Source organism: Oncorhynchus mykiss, chromosome 25 (assembly GCF_057628025.1).
Source record: "Oncorhynchus mykiss isolate SJ-2025 chromosome 25, ASM5762802v1, whole genome shotgun sequence".
Classification (NCBI taxonomy): Eukaryota; Metazoa; Chordata; class Actinopteri; order Salmoniformes; family Salmonidae; genus Oncorhynchus; species Oncorhynchus mykiss.
In genome coordinates this window covers 86180079-86199263 of record NC_143046.1, presented here as the reverse complement: position 1 = coordinate 86199263, position 19185 = coordinate 86180079, and the positions used below count along the sequence as shown (strand labels likewise).

At 41.6% G+C, this 19185-nt stretch overlaps 1 protein-coding gene across 2 annotated transcripts in view; it reads right to left on the bottom strand.

Moving 5' to 3' along the window:
• The window catches only part of LOC110505911 (calpain-1 catalytic subunit), a 29545-nt gene extending 13396 nt beyond the window's left edge, over nt 1-16149 (bottom strand). The window contains exons 1-12 of one of the 2 annotated variants that reach the window (XM_036962640.2): nt 15994-16149; nt 10608-10864; nt 10416-10485; nt 6907-7025; nt 6560-6693; nt 6284-6458; nt 5582-5656; nt 5345-5430; nt 4535-4609; nt 4248-4408; nt 3966-4132; nt 20-228 (exon numbers count right to left, since the gene is read on the bottom strand). In XM_036962640.2, the coding sequence (XP_036818535.2) occupies nt 20-228; nt 3966-4132; nt 4248-4408; nt 4535-4609; nt 5345-5430; nt 5582-5656; nt 6284-6458; nt 6560-6693; nt 6907-7025; nt 10416-10485; nt 10608-10844 (1508 nt within the window). In that variant the 5' untranslated portion in view covers nt 10845-10864; nt 15994-16149. Of the gene's footprint in view, nt 1-19; nt 229-3965; nt 4133-4247; nt 4409-4534; nt 4610-5344; nt 5431-5581; nt 5657-6283; nt 6459-6559; nt 6694-6906; nt 7026-10415; nt 10486-10607; nt 10865-11770; nt 11888-15993 lie in introns of those variants that run through there. The other variant, XM_090221325.1, reaches the window with a different exon arrangement.
• Between the last annotated feature and the right edge of the window lie 3036 nt (nt 16150-19185).

Here is a 19185-nt window from a genome sequence, read left to right as displayed (position 1 = left end):
GGGGTGGGGCTGTGCTTACTGGATGTGGGTCTCTGCCTTGGAGAGGATGGACAGGATGAAGGAGGCGGTTTCATTTGGTTTGAAGGTTGATGGCACGATCAGGTATTCACCAGGTTTCAACCTGAAGAACTCCATCACTTCCCGAGCATTCAGGTAGTTCTTCGATTGGGCGACAGGCACATTGTTGTTGAAGAAGGAGGCAGGAAACTTCCCACTCTGTCCTTTGAACTGAGATCACAATAAAACCACAAATTACAAAAGGCTGTGCTAAAATATGTCTTTGTAAAATGTTACTTTTGAACCGTAATGCAACAATTAAACAAAGCCACTTGGTCGTATACATGTTATATAATAGTTGTGCAACAACCCAACCTGGTCTCAGAGCATTTCGTATTATTCTATAAGTAGATCTGAGACACTCCATTTAGTGTGATATGTTACATTTCGTATGGTATGTGTTCATTTGTGGAGGTCCATTACGTATAATATGTTACGCATTACAATTCATGTTATATGTTAAGAATTCGCAAAACGTACAATCTGTAGTGAATTCTAGGTAGGTGGCTAACATCAGCTAACTCTCTAACGTTAGCTAGGCTAGGGGTTAGGGATTAGGGTTAACGTTAGGAGTTAGGTTAAAGGGTTAAGGTTAGGGTTCGGGGAAGGTTTAGCTACATGCTAAGTAGTTGTAAAGTAGTTTGCAGTTCAAAAGTAACATATCATAATAAATGGGTTATCTCAGATTTACATACAGAATAATGCGAAATGCTCTGAGACCAGGTTGCACAACCATAGTACAACAGAAACCACAGACCAAGGAGAATGCACAGGCCTATCTAGAGCAACAGTGTATTTTGTTAGCTCCTGTATAACGGTGTTTGTGAAAATGATGTATAAAAGTGGCTTACGTGGTCAGACACCTGTAGAAAGTAAAACATATACAATTCAATAGCAGGAACAATAGCATATCTGGACTGTTGAATTTACTCTTATGGGATGACATTATACTTTTATTTTTTATTTTATTTTACCTTTATTTAACCAGGCAAGTCAGTTAAGAACAAATTCTTATTTTCAATGACGGCCTGGGAACAGTGGGTTAACTGCCTGTTCAGGGGCAGAACGACAGATTTGTACCTTGTCAGCTCGGGGGTTTGAACTCGCAACCTTCCGGTTACTAGTCCAACGCTCTAACCACTAGGCTACCCTGCCGCCTACTTGTAGGTTCATATTGGATAAGTGTGTCTAGATCATCGTTTTTAAATGTTTTAATGATAAAAATAAAAAAAAGTTTGTAGATAAACTTGTTTGAATTGTTTTAGATAAAAGTCATAGACATTTCAGTTTCTTTGTAGAAATGCACATTTTCTGCAGCAAATGTAGTGCTTCTGGGTCGTTGGTGAGAAGTGTTATACGGGTTTATCATCTGGGTCGTTGGTGAGAAGTGTTATACGGGTTTATCTTCTGGGTCGTTGGTGAGAAGTGTTATACGGGTTTATCATCTGGGTCGTTGGTGAGAAGTGTTATACGGGTTTATCTTCTGGGTCGTTGGTGAGAAGTGTTATACGGGTTTATCTTCTGGGTCGTTGGTGAGAAGTGTTATACGGGTTTATCATCTGGGTCGTTGGTGAGAAGTGTTATACGGGTTTATCTTCTGGGTCGTTGGTGAGAAGTGTTATACGGGTTTATCATCTGGGTCGTTGGTGAGAAGTGTTATACGGGTTTATCATCTGGGTCGTGTGTGAGAAGTGTGATATGTGGGTCGTATCTGAGAAGTGTTATACGGGTTTATCATCTGGGTCATGTGTGAGAGGTGTGATATGTGGGTCGTATATGATAAGTGTTATACGGGTTTATCATCTGGGTCATGTGTGAGAAGTGTGATATGTGGGTCGTATATGAGAAGTGTTATACGGGTTTATCATCTGGGTCATGTGTGAGAGGTGTGATATTTGGGTCGTATATGAGAAGTGTGATATGGTTTATCATCTGGGTCATGTGTGAGAGGTGTGATATGTGGGTCGTATATGAGAAGTGTTATACGGGTTTATCATCTGGGTCATGTGTGAGAAGTGTGATATGGCTTATCATCTGGGTCATGTGTGAGAGGTGTGATATGTGGGTCGTATATGAGAAGTGTGATATGGTTTATCATCTGGGTCGTGTGTGAGAGGTGTGATATGTGGGTCGTATATGAGAAGTGTTATACGGGTTTATCATCTGGGTCGTGTGTGAGAGGTGTGATATTTGGGTCGTATATGAGAAGTGTGATATGGTTTATCATCTGGGTTGTGTGAGAGGTGTGATATGTGGGTCGTATATGAGAAGTGTGATATGGTTTATCATCTGGGTCGTGTGTGAGAGGTGTGATATGTGGGTCGTATATGAGAAGTGTGATATGGTTTATCATCTGGGTCGTGTGTGAGAGGTGTGATATGTGGGTCGTATATGAGAAGTGTTATACGGGTTTATCATCTGGGTCGTGTGTGAGAGGTGTGATATGTGGGTCGTATATGAGAAGTGTGATATGGTTTATCATCTGGGTCGTGTGTGAGAGGTGTGATATGTGGGTCGTATATGAGAAGTGTTATACAGGTTTATCATCTGGGTCATGTGTGAGAAGTGTGATATGGCTTATCATCTGGGTCATGTGTGAGAGGTGTGATATGTGGGTCGTATATGAGAAGTGTGATATGGTTTATCATCTGGGTCGTGTGTGAGAGGTGTGATATGTGGGTCGTATATGAGAAGTGTTATACGGGTTTATCATCTGGGTCGTGTGTGAGAGGTGTGATATTTGGGTCGTATATGAGAAGTGTGATATGGTTTATCATCTGGGTCGTGTGTGAGAGGTGTGATATGTGGGTCGTATATGAGAAGTGTGATATGGTTTATCATCTGGGTGGTGTGTGAGAGGTGTGATATGTGGGTCGTATATGAGAAGTGTGATATGGTTTATCATCTGGGTCGTGTGTGAGAGGTGTGATATGTGGGTCGTATATGAGAAGTGTTATACGGGTTTATCATCTGGGTCGTGTGTGAGAGGTGTGATATGTGGGTCGTATATGAGAAGTGTGATATGGTTTATCATCTGGGTCGTGTGTGAGAGGTGTGATATGTGGGTCGTATATGAGAAGTGTGATATGGTTTATCATCTGGGTCGTGTGTGAGAGGTGTGATATGTGGGTCGTATATGAGAAGTGTGATATGGTTTATCATCTGGGTCGTGTGTGAGAGGTGTGATATGTGGGTCGTATATGAGAAGTGTTATACGGGTTTATCATCTGGGTCGTGTGTGAGAGGTGTGATATGTGGGTCGTATATGAGAAGTGTGATATGGTTTATCATCTGGGTCGTGTGTGAGAGGTGTGATATGTGGGTCGTATATGAGAAGTGTTATACGGGTTTATCATCTGGGTCATGTGTGAGAAGTGTGATATGGCTTATCATCTGGGTCATGTGTGAGAGGTGTGATATGTGGGTCGTATATGAGAAGTGTGATATGGTTTATCATCTGGGTCGTGTGTGAGAGGTGTGATATGTGGGTCGTATATGAGAAGTGTGATATGGTTTATCATCTGGGTCGTGTGTGAGAGGTGTGATATGTGGGTCGTATATGAGAAGTATGATATGGTTTATCATCTGGGTCATGTGTGAGAGGTGTGATATGTGGGTCGTATATGAGAAGTGTTATACGGGTTTATCATCTGGGTCGTGTGTGAGAGGTGTGATATGTGGGTCGTATATGAGAAGTGTGATATGGTTTATCATCTGGGTCGTGTGTGAGAGGTGTGATATGTGGGTCGTATATGAGAAGTGTGATATGGTTTATCATCTGGGTCGTGTGTGAGAGGTGTGATATGGCTTATCATCTGGGTTGTGTGTGAGAGGTGTGATATGTGGGTTGTATATGAGAAGTGTGATACAGGTTTATGAAACGTGTTCACCAAAGAAGGGCACTGGACCTCAAAGATGGAGAAGCCGATGTGGAGACTTTTGACCAGGCGTCTGTTTCTCTTGTCAGGCTTCTGCATCAGAGACACCAACATGTTGTTGTCGCCCTGTGTCTCAGAGCAGACACCGCTCAATCCCCCAATCTTCACCCGATACTGGGGATTTATCCAGAAGCTGTCTGGGAGACACCACAAAAAAAATATAGATATTTTGACTGTAGATTCAGGAAATGTTGTAGTCATCATGGAACTGCATATAATTCCGTGTCAATTTCCGTGTCATGTAAGATTTACTTGGGAAATTCAGGCAACCACCAGCAGTGGTTCCTGCAACCCATCTGCCATCATGGAATGAAGGGGTCCAATGACAAGTGGAGTTGCCATCAAGAAAATCAGGGCACAGACAGCAGATGTCCACGTCTACAAAGTGCTCACAGAAATGTTTCATCGTCATCCTGAGAAGACAAGCAAAGTTGTGACCGATAAGGTGTCGAAATATCATCACTTGAAATGCTGCATGTGTCAGTTGCACTTATTTACATGGTCTGCAAAACAAATTTCTGCATTATAATATGGTTTACCAGAATTCCCCATCCTCTTCCACTGACAGACACATCTTCCGATCGTCAGGACTCACTGTTTGCCACATGGAAGACCTGACAGGAAAGCCAATGTTATACATCAGTAGATACACAATGGGGCGGCAGGGTAGCCTAGTGGTTAGAGTGTTGGACTAGTAACCGAAAGGTTGCGAGTTCAAGTCCCCAAGGTACAAATCTGTTGTTCTGCCCCTGAACAAGGCCTGTTCCTAGGCCGTTATTGAAAATAAGAATTTGTTCATTTAACTGACTTGCCTAGTAAAATAAAGGTAAAAAATAGATGAACTGGGGAAGAGTCTTAAGTAGTTTTCAAATATTATGCTGTTAGTCACAGACAGCTACATCGTAAGCAAACTCAAGAGTAAAATCAAAACCATAAACCTTGCTTGTATACAAATAGTATGACCTTACATGAAGGAACATACCATTACATACAGTACCTACACAAAGGTAAGCTGAGTGAAAATGTAATGCTTAGACTGGATTATCAGTCTTTTGACAGAACAACTTGTTTTTCAGGAACAGGGGGGTGGGGGGTAAATTAGCTTTAGGGAAACTAGCAATGTGTCATTTCAAGTCAAAAACACAAAACAAGAGACAACAATGTAAAAATCTGCTTGTGAGTGACTTCTGAAGACAATGTAAAAGGTAAGGGAGATTAGCTGACATTTCATAAAGACCTTCTGAAGACAATGTAAAAGGTAAGGGAGATTAGCTGACATTTCATAAAGACCTTTTGAAGACAATGGGTGTGATGACAGGTCACAGTCAGACTATACTGTAAATACATACTTATCGCTCCAGTCTCCTTTCCACTCTCCCTGGCCCCAGGGGTTGAAGAGGCGGATCAGATTAACTAGCATGCCTTGGCTCATGATCTGTGGAAGAAACCAGAATGAACATATGGAAAAGGGTTCATTTTGGGTTGTGCAAAAAAAAAATCATACCACACAAACGCTCCAATTTCCCTCCAGGAAGAACTAGATATTGCCAAAGCATTTCTCTCAGATTGTTAGTTCCATACAGTACCTGTTTAACCCCTGTGACGGTGTAGGCATGACCCCTCACTAATCCGTTGGGTGCCACCGTGTTTGCTGATGTTTCCTACAGAACAATAGACACAGGTTATTACAGGTATTATAAAGTGAAGTAACTGGACCGTAACAGAACAGAGGTTTCAGTCACAAAATATGACCCAATATGAACACAGCCTTCGTCTCTTTTGTGTTTACAAGTTAAACTACGCCACGTCTCATATTACTCTACAGATATGTTATTGACATCAATGATGGTATCTTAATAACACACGTGTTAAAAAAAAAAAAGTAACCTTTATTCAATTGGTGCCCAGGTTAGCCTAGTGGTTAGAGCGTTGGACTAGTAACCGAAAGGTTGCAAGTTTGAATCCCCAAGCTGTCGTTCTGCCCCTGAACAGGCAGTTAACCCACTGTTCCTAGGCCGTCATTGAAAATAAGAATTTGTTCATAACTGACTTGCCTAGTAAAATAAAGTAAATAAATAACAAGGCAAGCCAGTTTTAAGAACACATGTTTATTTACAGCGACAGTCTACTGGGGAACAGTGGATTAACTACCTTGTTCAGAACAATATATTTTTGACCTTATCAGGTGAGGGATTTGATCCAGCAACCTTTCAGTTACTGGCCCAACACTCGAACCCCTAGGCTACCTGCCCTATGAAGTATTTTGTTCAAAGTTTCATCAAAGCTACCCCTTGAGGTGTTCCACACCCAATCAGCGATTTTGACTTGGCAGCTCTGAACAGGAGGTCCCACAGATTTGGTGGAGCGTCAGTGAGCTTGAATGTGATGTGAACCCCTCCAGTGAAGTCCATCATAGCCTCTGAAAGGGTCCCTGAGTTCATGTCTGCGTAGGAGCCACACACCCTGCCAGAAGAAACAGGTAAATAAGACCAACAATTAAGGTGATGTTTGTTCGTTTTATATAAGAAAGTTCCTTATATTAATAACTGATGTGGCTCACATACTTGGCATAGGCTTTCTCCAGCAAGGCGGGCCAAAACTCATTGGGAGTTTTTGAATGAACGAAAATGAGCCTGCCGTCAACTGTTGGTAGCTTGTCATCAATCACAACGTCCACCCACCTCCCAAACCTCCAGAACTGAAAGATAGGAGGAGAGGAAAATGATTCCTACAGAGACTATTCTCTACGGGGCTTGAGAAAGGTGCCGCCTAAGCAGTCATCATTCATTACAATTCAAGAGTTCTCAAAACATCTCAGAAGCTTTTCATTACAATGTATTCTGTGTCAATACATGACATCCTCAAAGGATGATGGTTATTTTAATAAGTTAGTAAGCCCAAGGTAATTTACCCTGAAGTGGAATATTCCGCAGTAATCCTCTTTAAAGCTTTGGTTTAGGGGTACTACTTGTTCGAGGATGTGCTTCTGGAACGTCAAAGCCCCAATGGAAGCAAGAAACCAGCAATCTCCTAAAAAATGACAAGTTTATGCACATCATGACATTTGTAATGCAAAGGGCATGGTGTGGTAGGGACATGGTGTGGTATATGTTGACACTTGCTAACTAAGAAATCCTCTTTTCATTTATTATGTTTAACCGTTATTTAACAAGGTAAGTCAGTTAAGAAATACAGTGGGGCAAAAAAATATTTAGTCAGACACCAATTGTGCAAGTTCTCCCACTTAAAAAGATGAGAGAGGCCTGTAATTTTCATCATAGGTACACTTTAACTATGACAGACGAAACGAGAAAAAAAATCCAGAAAATCACATTGTAGGATTTTTTATGAATTTATTTGCAAATTATGGAGAAAAAAAAGTATTTGCTCAATAACAAAAGTTTATCTCAATACTTTGTTATATACCCTTTGTTGACAATGACAGAGGTCAAAGGTTTTCTGTAAGTCTTCACAAGGTTTTCACACACTGTTGCTGGTATTTTGGCCCATTCCTCCATGCAGATCTCCTCTAGAGCAGTGATGATTTGGGGCTGTTGCTGGGCAACACGGACTTTCAACTCCCTCCAAAGATTTTCTATGGAGTTGAGATCTGGAGACTGGCCAGGCCACTCCAGGACCTTGAAATGCTTCTTACGAAGCCACTCCTTCGTTGCCCGGGCGGTGTGTTTAGAATCTTTGTCATGCTGAAAGACCCAGCCACGTTTCATCTTCAATGCCCTTGCTGATGGAAGGAGGTTTTCACTCAAAATCTCACGATACATGGCCCCATTCATTCTTTCCTTTACACGGATCAGTCGTCCTCGTCCCTTTGCAGAAAACAGCCCCAAAGCATGATGTTTCCACCCCCATGCTTCACAGTAGGTATGGTGTTCTTTGGATGCAACTCAGCATTCTTTGTCCTCCAAACATGACGAGTTGAGTTTTTACCAAAAAGTTATATTTTGGTTTCATCTGACCATATGACATTCTCCCAATCTTCATCTGGATCATCCAATTGCTCTCTAGCAAACTTCAGACGGGCCTGGACATGTACTGGCTTAAGCGGTGGGACACGTCTGGCACTGCAGGATTTGAGTCCCTGGCGTCGTAGTGTGTTACTGATGGTAGGCTTTGTTACTTTGGTCCCAGCTCTCTGCAGGTCATTAACTAGGTCCCCCGGTGTGGTTCTGGGATTTTTGCTCACCGTTCTTGTGATCATTTTGACCCCACGGGTGAGATCTTGCGTGGAGCCCCAGATCGAGGGAGATTATCAGTGGTCTTGTATGTCTTCCATTTCCTAATAATTGCTCCCACAGTTGATTTCTACAATTTCTACAGGTCTACAATTTTGTTTCTGGTGTCCTTTGACAGCACTTTGGTCTTGGCCATAGTGGAGTTTGGAGTGTGACTGTTTGAGGTTGTGGACAGGTGTATTTTATACTGATAACAAGTTCAAACAGGTGCCATTAATACAGGTAACGAGTGGAGGACAGAGGAGCCTCGTAAAGAAGTTACAGGTCTGTGAGAGCCAGAAATCTTGCTTGTTTGTAGGTGACCAAATAATGATTTTCCACCATAATTTGCAAATACATTTATTAAAAATCCTACAATTTGATTTTCTGGATTTTTTTTTCTCATTTTGTCTGTCATAGTTGAAGTGTACCTATGATGAAAATTACAGGCCTCTCATCTTTTTAAGTGGGAGAACTTGCACAATTGGTGGCTGAATAAATACTTTTTTTGCCCCACAGTATATATATAAAATATAGGACAAAACACACATAACAACAAGAGCGACAACACAATACTACATAAAGAGAGACCTAAGACAACAACATAGCATGGCAGCAACACATGTTAACACAGCATGGTAGAAACACAACATGACAACAACATTGTAGCAGCACAACATGGTAGCAGCACAACATGGTAGCAGCACAACATGGTAGCAGCACAACATGGTAGAAACACAACATGGTAGCAGCACAACATGGCAGCAGCACAACATGGTAGCAGCACAACATGGTAGCAGCACAACATGGTAGCAACACAACATGGTAGCAACACATGGCAGCAGCACAACATGGCAGCAGCACAACATGGTAGCAACACAACATGGCAGCAACACAACATGGCAGCAGCACAACATGGCAGCAACACAACATGGCAGCAACACAACATGGCAGCAGCACAACATGGCAGCAACACAACATGGCAGCAACACAACATGGCAGCAGCACAACATGGTAGCAGCACAACATGGCAGCAGCACAACATGGTAGCAGCACAACATGGCAGCAGCACAACATGACAACAACATTGATAGCAACATGGCAGCAGCACAACATGGCAGCAACACAACATGGCAGCAGCACAACATGGTAGCAGCACAACATGGTAGCAGCACAACATGGTAGCAGCCAGTGGTGTAAAAAGTACCCAATTGTCATACTTGTGTAAATGTAATTGCAAAAATATTCATAAGAATTAAAGTGCTTATATTAAGCAAACCAGATTTTTATTTTATTTATTTATGGATAGCCAGGGGCACAATACAGCGCATAGACATAATTTCCAAATGAAGCATTTGTGTTTAGTGGGTCCTGCAGATCAGAGGCAGTAGGGATGACCAGGGATGTTCTCTTGATATTGGACCATCTTCCTGCCGTGCTAAGAGTTCAACATGTTGTAATGATTGTCGTTAGGAGACGGACAAGAGGACCAAAGTGCAGCGTGGTGCGTATTCATAATAATTTTAATAAAGATGAATACTGGAACAAAAACAACAAACCGACAAACGAACAGTTCTGCAAGGTGCAACAAAAACACTAAACAGAAAATAACTACCCACAACCCATAGTGGGAAAACAGGCTGCCTAAGTATGGTTCTCAATCGGAGACAACGATTGCCAGCTGCCTCTGATTGGGAACCATACCAGGCCAAACACATAGAAATAGAAAACCTAGAACACAAAACATAGAATGCCCACCCCAACTCACGCCCTGAGCAAACTAAAATAGAGACATAAAAAAGGAACTACGGTCAGGACGTGACACATGCAACGAGAACTTTTGGGTGTCAGGGAAAATGTATGTTAGTAAAAAGTACATTATTTTCTTTAGGAATGTAGTGAAGTAAAAGTAAAAGTTAAAGTTAAAAATATAAATAATAAAGTAAAGTACAGATTAAGTAGTAGTTTAATGTGTTTTTTATTTAAGTACTTCACTCCACTGGTAGCAGCACGAAACATGGTACAGACAGTATTGGGCACAGACAAAAGCACAAAGGGCAGGAAGGTAGAGACAACAAAACATCACGCAAAAGCAGCCACAACTGTCAGTAAGAGTGTCCATGATGGAGTCGTTGAATGAAGAGATGGAGATAAAAAACTGTCTAGTTTGAGTGTTTGTTCCACTTACCAACCATTCCTTGCCCAAAGTCAAACCTTGAAAGTCCATCAACCACAAAATCTGGATACTGTACCATTTTCTGTAAGAGTGAATGCACACATTACACCTATTAATAATGTTTATAATTTCTATTCATAATTACACATTAAAATCAGTTAACAATCTGTGCTGTAATGTGTGCAGATCGGGATGATGTCATACCGCTGGTCTCAACCACACCACTCTGCCCATGTTATCAGGGGAAAGTAGCCCATCACCAATGGAGTTATGGTCTGGGGGGAACATCTCATCGATGTACCTCACTCCCCTGGCCAAACAGTATTGCGTCAGCTGCTGAAAGTCTTGGTTGCTGTGTTTCTCTGGGTTGGCAAGACTCCCAACACCCTCTTTCTTGTGGCGCTCCCGCATTATACTCATACACACACCGGGAGGAGGCATTGTTGTCCTGTATGCAGGATCTGTTAGCAGGGTGAAATTATAAAATACTCTGAATCAATAGGTGGAGCCTAAATATAAAAAACATACTGCATTATTAAGTGTTGATGACAAGTAACAATAACAGATGTACAAAACTACTTAATGCAGTAGTATATTGTACATTCATTTTTACAGATATTATTTTATATTTTAAAGGATCTTATTCATAATACATAGCCTACATCCAATCTATCACATGAAAAGTCCCCCCAAAAATGCAAGAAAGAATAGTCTGCAGAGGGTACTCCAAAACTGGGGTACGTCGGGGGTACGTCACACATAAATGTGATTCACAACATCAACAGAAAAATCTTCACATTTTCAAACTGTACATTTGTATTTTCCAACGAGGCTATACATTTGGGTGAGGTGTTTTTCCAAGCCAGAGTCGCCTCGTTTCACTGGCAAAAATCATATTAAACCATCTAGTGTTCAAGCGAAATAACAACACAACGTCAAATACAGGTAGCCTAGTCAAATAATTAACTTCCAATCATATTAACCGTTACTCTCTCACAGAAAACCTTTACTCTTGCACAGACATTTAGAAACAAAACATGACAATTTGAAAAATAAGCCAAAGGAGTATTTTCAGCGAGAATAAAGATGACTTTTGAGTGGTAAGACATGTATAAAAGCAACAGATACCATTAATAAGAAGGGGCTAGAAGTGTCTTATATGGTGAGCTACCGAGTGGCTAGGACAGGCAAGCCCCATACTATTGTGGAGGACTTAATTCTTCCTGCTGCCGTGGATATGGCTGGGACAATGCTACGGGAAAAGGCCCAAAAAACTACACAGACGATGCCTTCATCAAACAACACTGTTTCACGACGCATCAGTGACATGGCAGGAGATGTTCTGAAACAATTACTGTTTCGCATACAAGCCAGTGAATTCCATCCGTTAAAGCTGGATGAGTCAACAGAGGTGGCGGGTCTGGCACAGCTCCTGGTATATGTCCGCTACATTTATGGGGGGTCAATTAAGGAAGACATCCTCTTCTGCAAACCACTGGAAACCAGGACAACATGAGAGGGTATTTTTAAAGAACTGGACAGCTTTGTGACATCAAATGGACACAAGATGTGTTGGTATCTGTACTGATGTCTACTGATAATCATTTTCACTTGTCTGACTGCTTGCATGATGATCAGTTTCTCACACGACTGGCCTATCTTGGTGATATTTTTTCTTGCCTGAATTATCGGACTCTCCGTGACAATGTGTAGGACAAAATTGAGGCTATGATAAAGAAGTTGGAGCTCTTTTCTGTCTGCATTAACAAGAACAACACAGGTCCTTCCATCATTGTATGATTTTTAGTGTGCAAATGAACTTAAGCTTACGGGCAATGTGAAATGTGATATAGAGAAGTACCTGAGTTTGGTGAGTAATTACACAGGTACTTTCCACAAACAACTGGATTCGTTATCCCTTTCATGCCCTGCCTCCAGTCCACTTACCGATATCTGAACCAGAGAGCCTCATCAAAATTGCAACAAGTGGTTCTGTGAAAATGTAATTTAATCAGAAGCCACTGCCAGATTTCTGGATTGGGCTGCACTCAGAGTTTTTTGCCTTGGCAAATCGCGTTGTTAAGACACTGATGCCCTTGGCAACCACGCACCTATGTTTATTTATTTGTATTTTTATTTCACCTTTATTTATCCAGGTAGGCAAGTTGAGAACACCTTTATTTAACCAGGTAGGCAAGTTGAGAACAAGTTCTCATTTGCAACTGCGACCTGGCCAAGATAAAGCATAGCAGTGTGAACAGACAACACAGAGTTACACATGGAGTAAACAATTAACAAGTCAATAACACAGTAGAAAAAAAATAAAGCCTATATACAGTGTGTGCAAAAGGCATGAGGAGGTAAGGCAATAAATAGGTCATAGTAGCGAAGTAATTACAATTAGCAAATTAACACTGGAGTGATAGATGAGCAGATGATGATGTGCATGTAGAAATACTTGTCACGAATACTACCGAAGGTGGCTCCCCTTCCTGTTCGGTGGTCGTCGTCGCCGGTCTACTAGCTTTCACCTGTTCTAATTGTTTTCACCTGTTCCTTGTTGGGGTTTTGGGATGGGTGTTATTTAAGTTTGTTTATCCCGCTGGTGTTTGTGCGGGCTTGTTGTTATTGTTATGTTTGTGGTTATTGTTGTCTTTTGGGTTTTCCCTGTCCAGGTTTTGTAACTAAGGTTTTGGGTTTGTTTGCACCTGTGTTTAGGGCTTCACCCATGTTTGGACCTGTTACTTTGTAGGGGACATTAAAGCGTTTTCTCCCGTTTACTTTTGCTCTCTGCGTCTGACTCCACACCCATCACTCACCCACCGTTACAGAAGCCCCCACCACCAGATGGAGTCAGCAGGAGCAGCGACCACCCCTCTCCCCACGATGGAGGAGAGAGTCCTTCATCATACGTCCATCCTCCATCGCATCGGATCAGCAATGGATCAAATGATGGAGAGGATGGACCGTTGGGAGAGGAGTGGTCTCCCTACTACCGCACCTACCCTCCCACCAGCAACTCTACCATCTCCTCCAGCGGGATCCGGTGCCAGCGCTCTGCGCGTCACGCCTCCGAGGGAGTACGATGAAGCGGCAGCGGGGTGAGCTATATACAGATGGGCAGCTGCAGCGATGGGTTAGCTGCTCAGATAGCTGATGTTTAAAGTTAGTGAGGGATATATATAAGTCTCCAGCTTCAGCGATTTTTGCAATTCGTTCCAGTCATTGGCAGCAGAGAACTGGAAGGAAAGGCGGGCAAAGGAAGTGTTGGCTTTGGGGATGACCAGTGAGATATACCTGCTGGAGCGCGTGCTATGGGTGGTTGTTGTTATCATGATCAGTGAGCTGAGATAAGGCAGAGCTTTACCTAGCATAGACTTATAGATGACCTGGAGCCAGTGGGTCTGGTGACTAATATGTAGCGAGGGCCAGTCGACTAGAGCATGCACTGAACTCTGTCTGCCAAGTAGTTGGTGAACCAGGCGAGGCAGTCATTTGAGAAACCAAGGCTATTGAGTCTGCCGATAAGAATGTGGTGATTGACAGAGTCGAAAGCCTTGGCCAGGTCGATGAAGACGGCTGCACAGTACTGTCTTTTATTGAGGGCAGTTATGATATCGTTTAGTACCTTGAGCATGGCTGAGGTGCACCCATGACCAGCTTGGAAAATGGATTGCACAGAGAAGGTATGGTGGGATTCGAAATGGTCAGTGATCTGTTTATTTACTTGGCTTTTGAAGACTTTAGAAAAGCAGGGCAGGATGGATTTAGGTCTATAACAGTTTGGGTCTAGAGTGTCACCCCCTTTGAAGAGGGGGATGACCGCGGCAGCTTTCCAATCTTCAGGGAATTCGGACAATACAAAAGAGAGGTTGAACAGACTGGTAATAGGGGTTGCAACAATGGCGGCAGATAATTTTAGAAAGAGAGAGTCCAGATTGTCTAGCCCAGCTGATATGTACGGGTCCAGGTTTTGCAGCTCTTTCAGAACATCTGCTATCTGGATTTGTGTGAAGGAGAAGCTGGGGAGGCTTGGGCGAGTAGCTGCGGGGGGTGCGGAGCTGTTGGCCGGGTTTGGGGTAGCCAAGAGGAAAGTACAAGAACAAGTACAAGTAGGCTACTATTGAAACCGATTAATTAGGGCCGATTTCAAGTTTTGAAAACAACTGGCAATCAGCATTTTTGGACGCGGATTACGGCCGATTACTTTACATTCCACGAGGAAACTGCGTGGCAGGTTGACCACCTTTTGCGAGTGCAGCAAGGAGCCAAGGTACGTTGCTAGCTAGCATTAAACTTATCTTGTAAAAAACAATCAATCACATAATCACTAGTTAACCACTCATGGTTAATGATATTACTAGGTTATATGCAACGCAGCTTGTCCTGCGTTGCATATAATCAATGCGGTGCCTGTTAATTTTTCATCGAATCACAGCCTACTTCGCCAAACGGGGGATGATTTAACGAAAGCCCATTCGTGAAAAAAGCACAATCGTTGCACAAATGTACCGAACCGTAAACACCAACGCCTTTCTTAAAATCAATACACAGAAATATATTTAGCTAAAATAAATTAATGTTAGCAGGCATATTAACTAGGGAAATTGTGACACTTCTCTTGTGTTCATTGCAAGCAGAGTAAGGGTATATGCAACAGTGTGGGCCGCCTGGCTCGTTGCGAACTAATTTGCCAGAATTTTACATCATTATCACATAACATTGAAGGTTGTGCAGTGTAACAGCAATATTTAGACTTAGGGTTGCTTAAACCACATCAGGAGCCCACTTTTGAGGTTTAGAGAATATCTAAGTCATTCACATTTGTAAAAAAAAAACTAGCATATGAGATGGAGTTAGTTAGTATAGGCAATGCCCACTGAAGCATTAGTGGGTATATGGAGTATACCTGAGCATACCTACCCTCCACTACACCACTGGATGGAGGCTGAATTAACTATGCATGAATGCAACAACATTCTAAACGTACAGTTTCTTCAGAAAGTAGAAAGTAGTTATAACTCTTGACTTTTCCACATTTTGTTGTGTGACAGCCTGAATTAAAAAAAATTAAAATATCTATATATATATACTGTATATATATTTTTTCTAATTTCCTGTCTACACACAATACCCCATAAGTTAAACATGTTTTTTTGAAATTTTAGCAAATGTATTGAATGCAAAATACAGAAATATGTGATTTATAAACAATACAAACAATGTGCTCACAATGATAAGATCTCTTCAATTTCTCATATTTCTCAACTGTAAGTCTCAATCCAAGCTCATTTGTCTCATGAAGTCCCAATAATATATGTATTTTTAAGTAATCAGCCTTAGGAGAAACAGTTCAGATATATGTGATGACTCAATAATACAAAATTGAGATCACCAATGTTTCATCAGAGATGAAGAAAAGACTACTCAGAGCAAAATATTTTGTTGTAATGTTTGAGTCACACAGAGATCACATGAATACATAAGCCATGGTGAAATGTAACATGACCGTGCCTGTTTCAGGCACGTGCAGCCTACACAAGCCATTAATAACACAGGCTGTAAATCAGAGTCAGGTAAAGTGCCTCACCTTAGAATATCGCAGGAATGGTTGTTATTATTCAAAGTTTTCAATCTTTTAGAAACTAATTCAGGTCATCGTCATCTTATATACCTGAAGGTTCCAGAGATTTCTAATGTACTGTAGACTACTGAATGTGGGCGTGCGTGGCACAAACCACGCCCACATTAGGTAGGTCTCCAATACATACAAATGCTTTCCTAGCTTCTCATATTTCCACAGCTTTCCATTGGATAGGGTAGTGGCAAATCTAGTTTAGTCGGTCATATAGCCATCCGTTTTCATTTTTGCTTTAGATCAGAAGAGAAACTTCTGAAAATACAGAAAGAGAGAATAGGTTCACAAGCCTTGAAAAGGGGAAATTCCAACTGATGTATGTTGCTAAATCAGATAGGCTATATACATATTGTGTAGGCTAAGCCTATTTGAAAGTGTTAACTTGAGAATAAAAAATATAGTTTACAAAAGGCAAATAATCAAGTGAAGCCTGGGTACTAGTTGAGCTACAGTCAGTTGTTTGATCCTGTGAAATGTCCTATCACTGTAGGCAGCAGATGTTAGTCCAAGCATATTTTTTTTCTCACCTGCACGGGCTTGTCGTTTCTTCCTTCAGCAAGACTTGTGGCATTTTAAGGATTTGCCCAAACAAAATTTGACATTTAGAGTAACTGCCATGGGAGGAAAAAAACCCACACAACAAACACAGAAAGTAAATGAATCATGACATATCTAATGTTGCCAAGACCACAATACTCACAACTATACTCATGTACCATAGTCATGTTCTGCAGATTTTAAAATGCGTTTTTATTAAAAATGTTCTCCGTTTATCACGGGCCTCTTCCCTCAGCTAAACTGGTCACATAAAATGAGGTGGAATGTCTAAAACAGTCTTGTATTTCTGAAACTATTATTATCTTAAATTTTTTTTTTTTAAAATACAATTTTAAATGAATCATACTATGCTACTGTCCATGTTTGATAATAACATATACAATAAATTGACTAATAAATAACTAACGGTAATTTCCAGGTTTTCTGGAAAACAAAGGAAAGCCACAAACTCTAGGAGCTCAGATGCAAAAAATGTAATGTCCAACGTTTCGACAGGCAAGCTGTCTTCATCAGGGTATAATCACAAACACTGCGGGATGACTCGTTTATATAGTGTCAAAAGACACAGGTGTCTGTAATCATGGCCAAGAGTGGCCTAATATCATTGGTTAATTCTCAAATATTAAAATGGCATTCAAAGAACAGCATACAAAATACAAATGGAGAGCATACGATCATAGGTTCATTTTAGACTGCACAAGCTTCCAAACAACTACAATGGCAAAAGTCACAATAATCACAAGAATGGCTTCAGATCAACGTCTACCTGCATTGACTTGACATAGTACAGTGTATGTAATAACATACTGTACGTTTGTCAAAAGTCATTTCATAGAGCAATCAAGATGTCAGTCATCTTGTAAATCATGTTGGGGTCTCCGAAAGGCCAGCTTTTGTGGTGCAAAGTTGAGCCAGTTTTTCTTCTGTCCTTTATGCCACAGAAGATTTTCCCCTGTTCTCACACTTGCATGCTTGTCTTTGTTCATTTGAGGATGTAAGCTCCTGTTGAGTCACTGACAAGGCCTTGGGGCAACTTGATTGACTGCATGGAGACTTGAATGTCAAACCTGCTAGTTCTTGTTCTTCTTCAAATCACTTTTACGCTGACTATCAAATAACAACACAAGGTATACCAAGGAGAAGACTTGTTGTCTGTAGCACTCCTACAATAAGCTGTTGTCTGTAGCACTCCTACAATAAGCTTCCCTTGACTTTGACTACAGAGGTCTCAGAGTATATGACTTTAACATAAGCATTGAAAGAACATTGCCTGTGGTGGAATCATACATGCATTTTATGCAATTATCTAACAACATTCCTTAGCCTAGGAATAATTACATTGTGTGGTGGTCCTAAACTGACAGGGCTCTGTGAAGAGCACATGCCCCTTAGCACTTATTCTCCAAAGTGCCCTATTGGGTGGAGGTATAATTTCCCATAAAATATTTTTTTGGGGGGGTACATATGTTTTGCCATTGCTGTTCAGAACCCACTCCCCACAAGTCGTCGTGATGCCTTCAAGTTTGCCCCCCCCTCCCCCAAACCCCGTACAATGGTTGTGCCCACCTACCCTCCCACCCCTCAAAGCTAAGGATTCGGATCAGGATCTGCGCATGTGTTATTTTACACACACATTACGTAGCTACTGCTCACACTCCACCCCTCCTTTACATTTCTCTCTTTACTCACCCTCTTCTGAACCGTGACGGAGGTAGCCTCCCTTCGCTGTCTGCTATAATGGATATTGCGGTTGCACAACCAGAATGCAGTCCATACACACTGCATCGGAGCAAAAAACTATCTGTGTTTTGTGTGATGATGTAAGCTCATATTTATAGTTGGTGCCACATCATAGACACTAGCCACTAAAAACTGTTTTTACTCCCCACTTGAGTTTTGCATTGGGGCAAAAAACTACCTTCGCATTAATCACTCAATGATCAAGTACCACACGAGTAGCCTACCCAGCTGTTCCACCTCTGGGCAGCCGAACAATCTAGACATAATTCATCAACTACTGCTTTAGACTGTCTACTATCTGTGAGGATAATGGTCATAGCTATGTTGCCATATCTTAGTGAGAATTGCTGACAAAAAGAACTAGCCAATGTTTGCAATGAGAAAATAATTCACTATTTTGACTGCCTGTATGTCTTGTATGTGTGGACAACAAAGTTTGTGGAATCATGTCGATCATATCTTTTGTGTAGGCTACAACATGAAACAATTACATGGAATAGCGCTTGAGGCATGGAATGTATAGTTGGAACATGCCGGCCATATCTTTAGTGTACAACATGAAGTTTCCCCCTCCATGTCACTAAGGGTGAACATGAAGTTTCCCCCTCCATGTCACTAAGGGTGAACATGAAGTTTCCCCCTCCATGACACTAAGGGTGAACATGACGTTTCCACCTCCATGTCACTAAGGGTGAACATGACCTTTCCCCCTCCATGTCACTAAGGGTGAACATGAAGTTTCCCCCTCCATGTCACTAAGGGTGAACATGAAGTTTCCCCCTCCATGTCACTAAGGGTGAACATGAAGTTTCCCCCTCCATGACACTAAGGGTGAACATGAAGTTT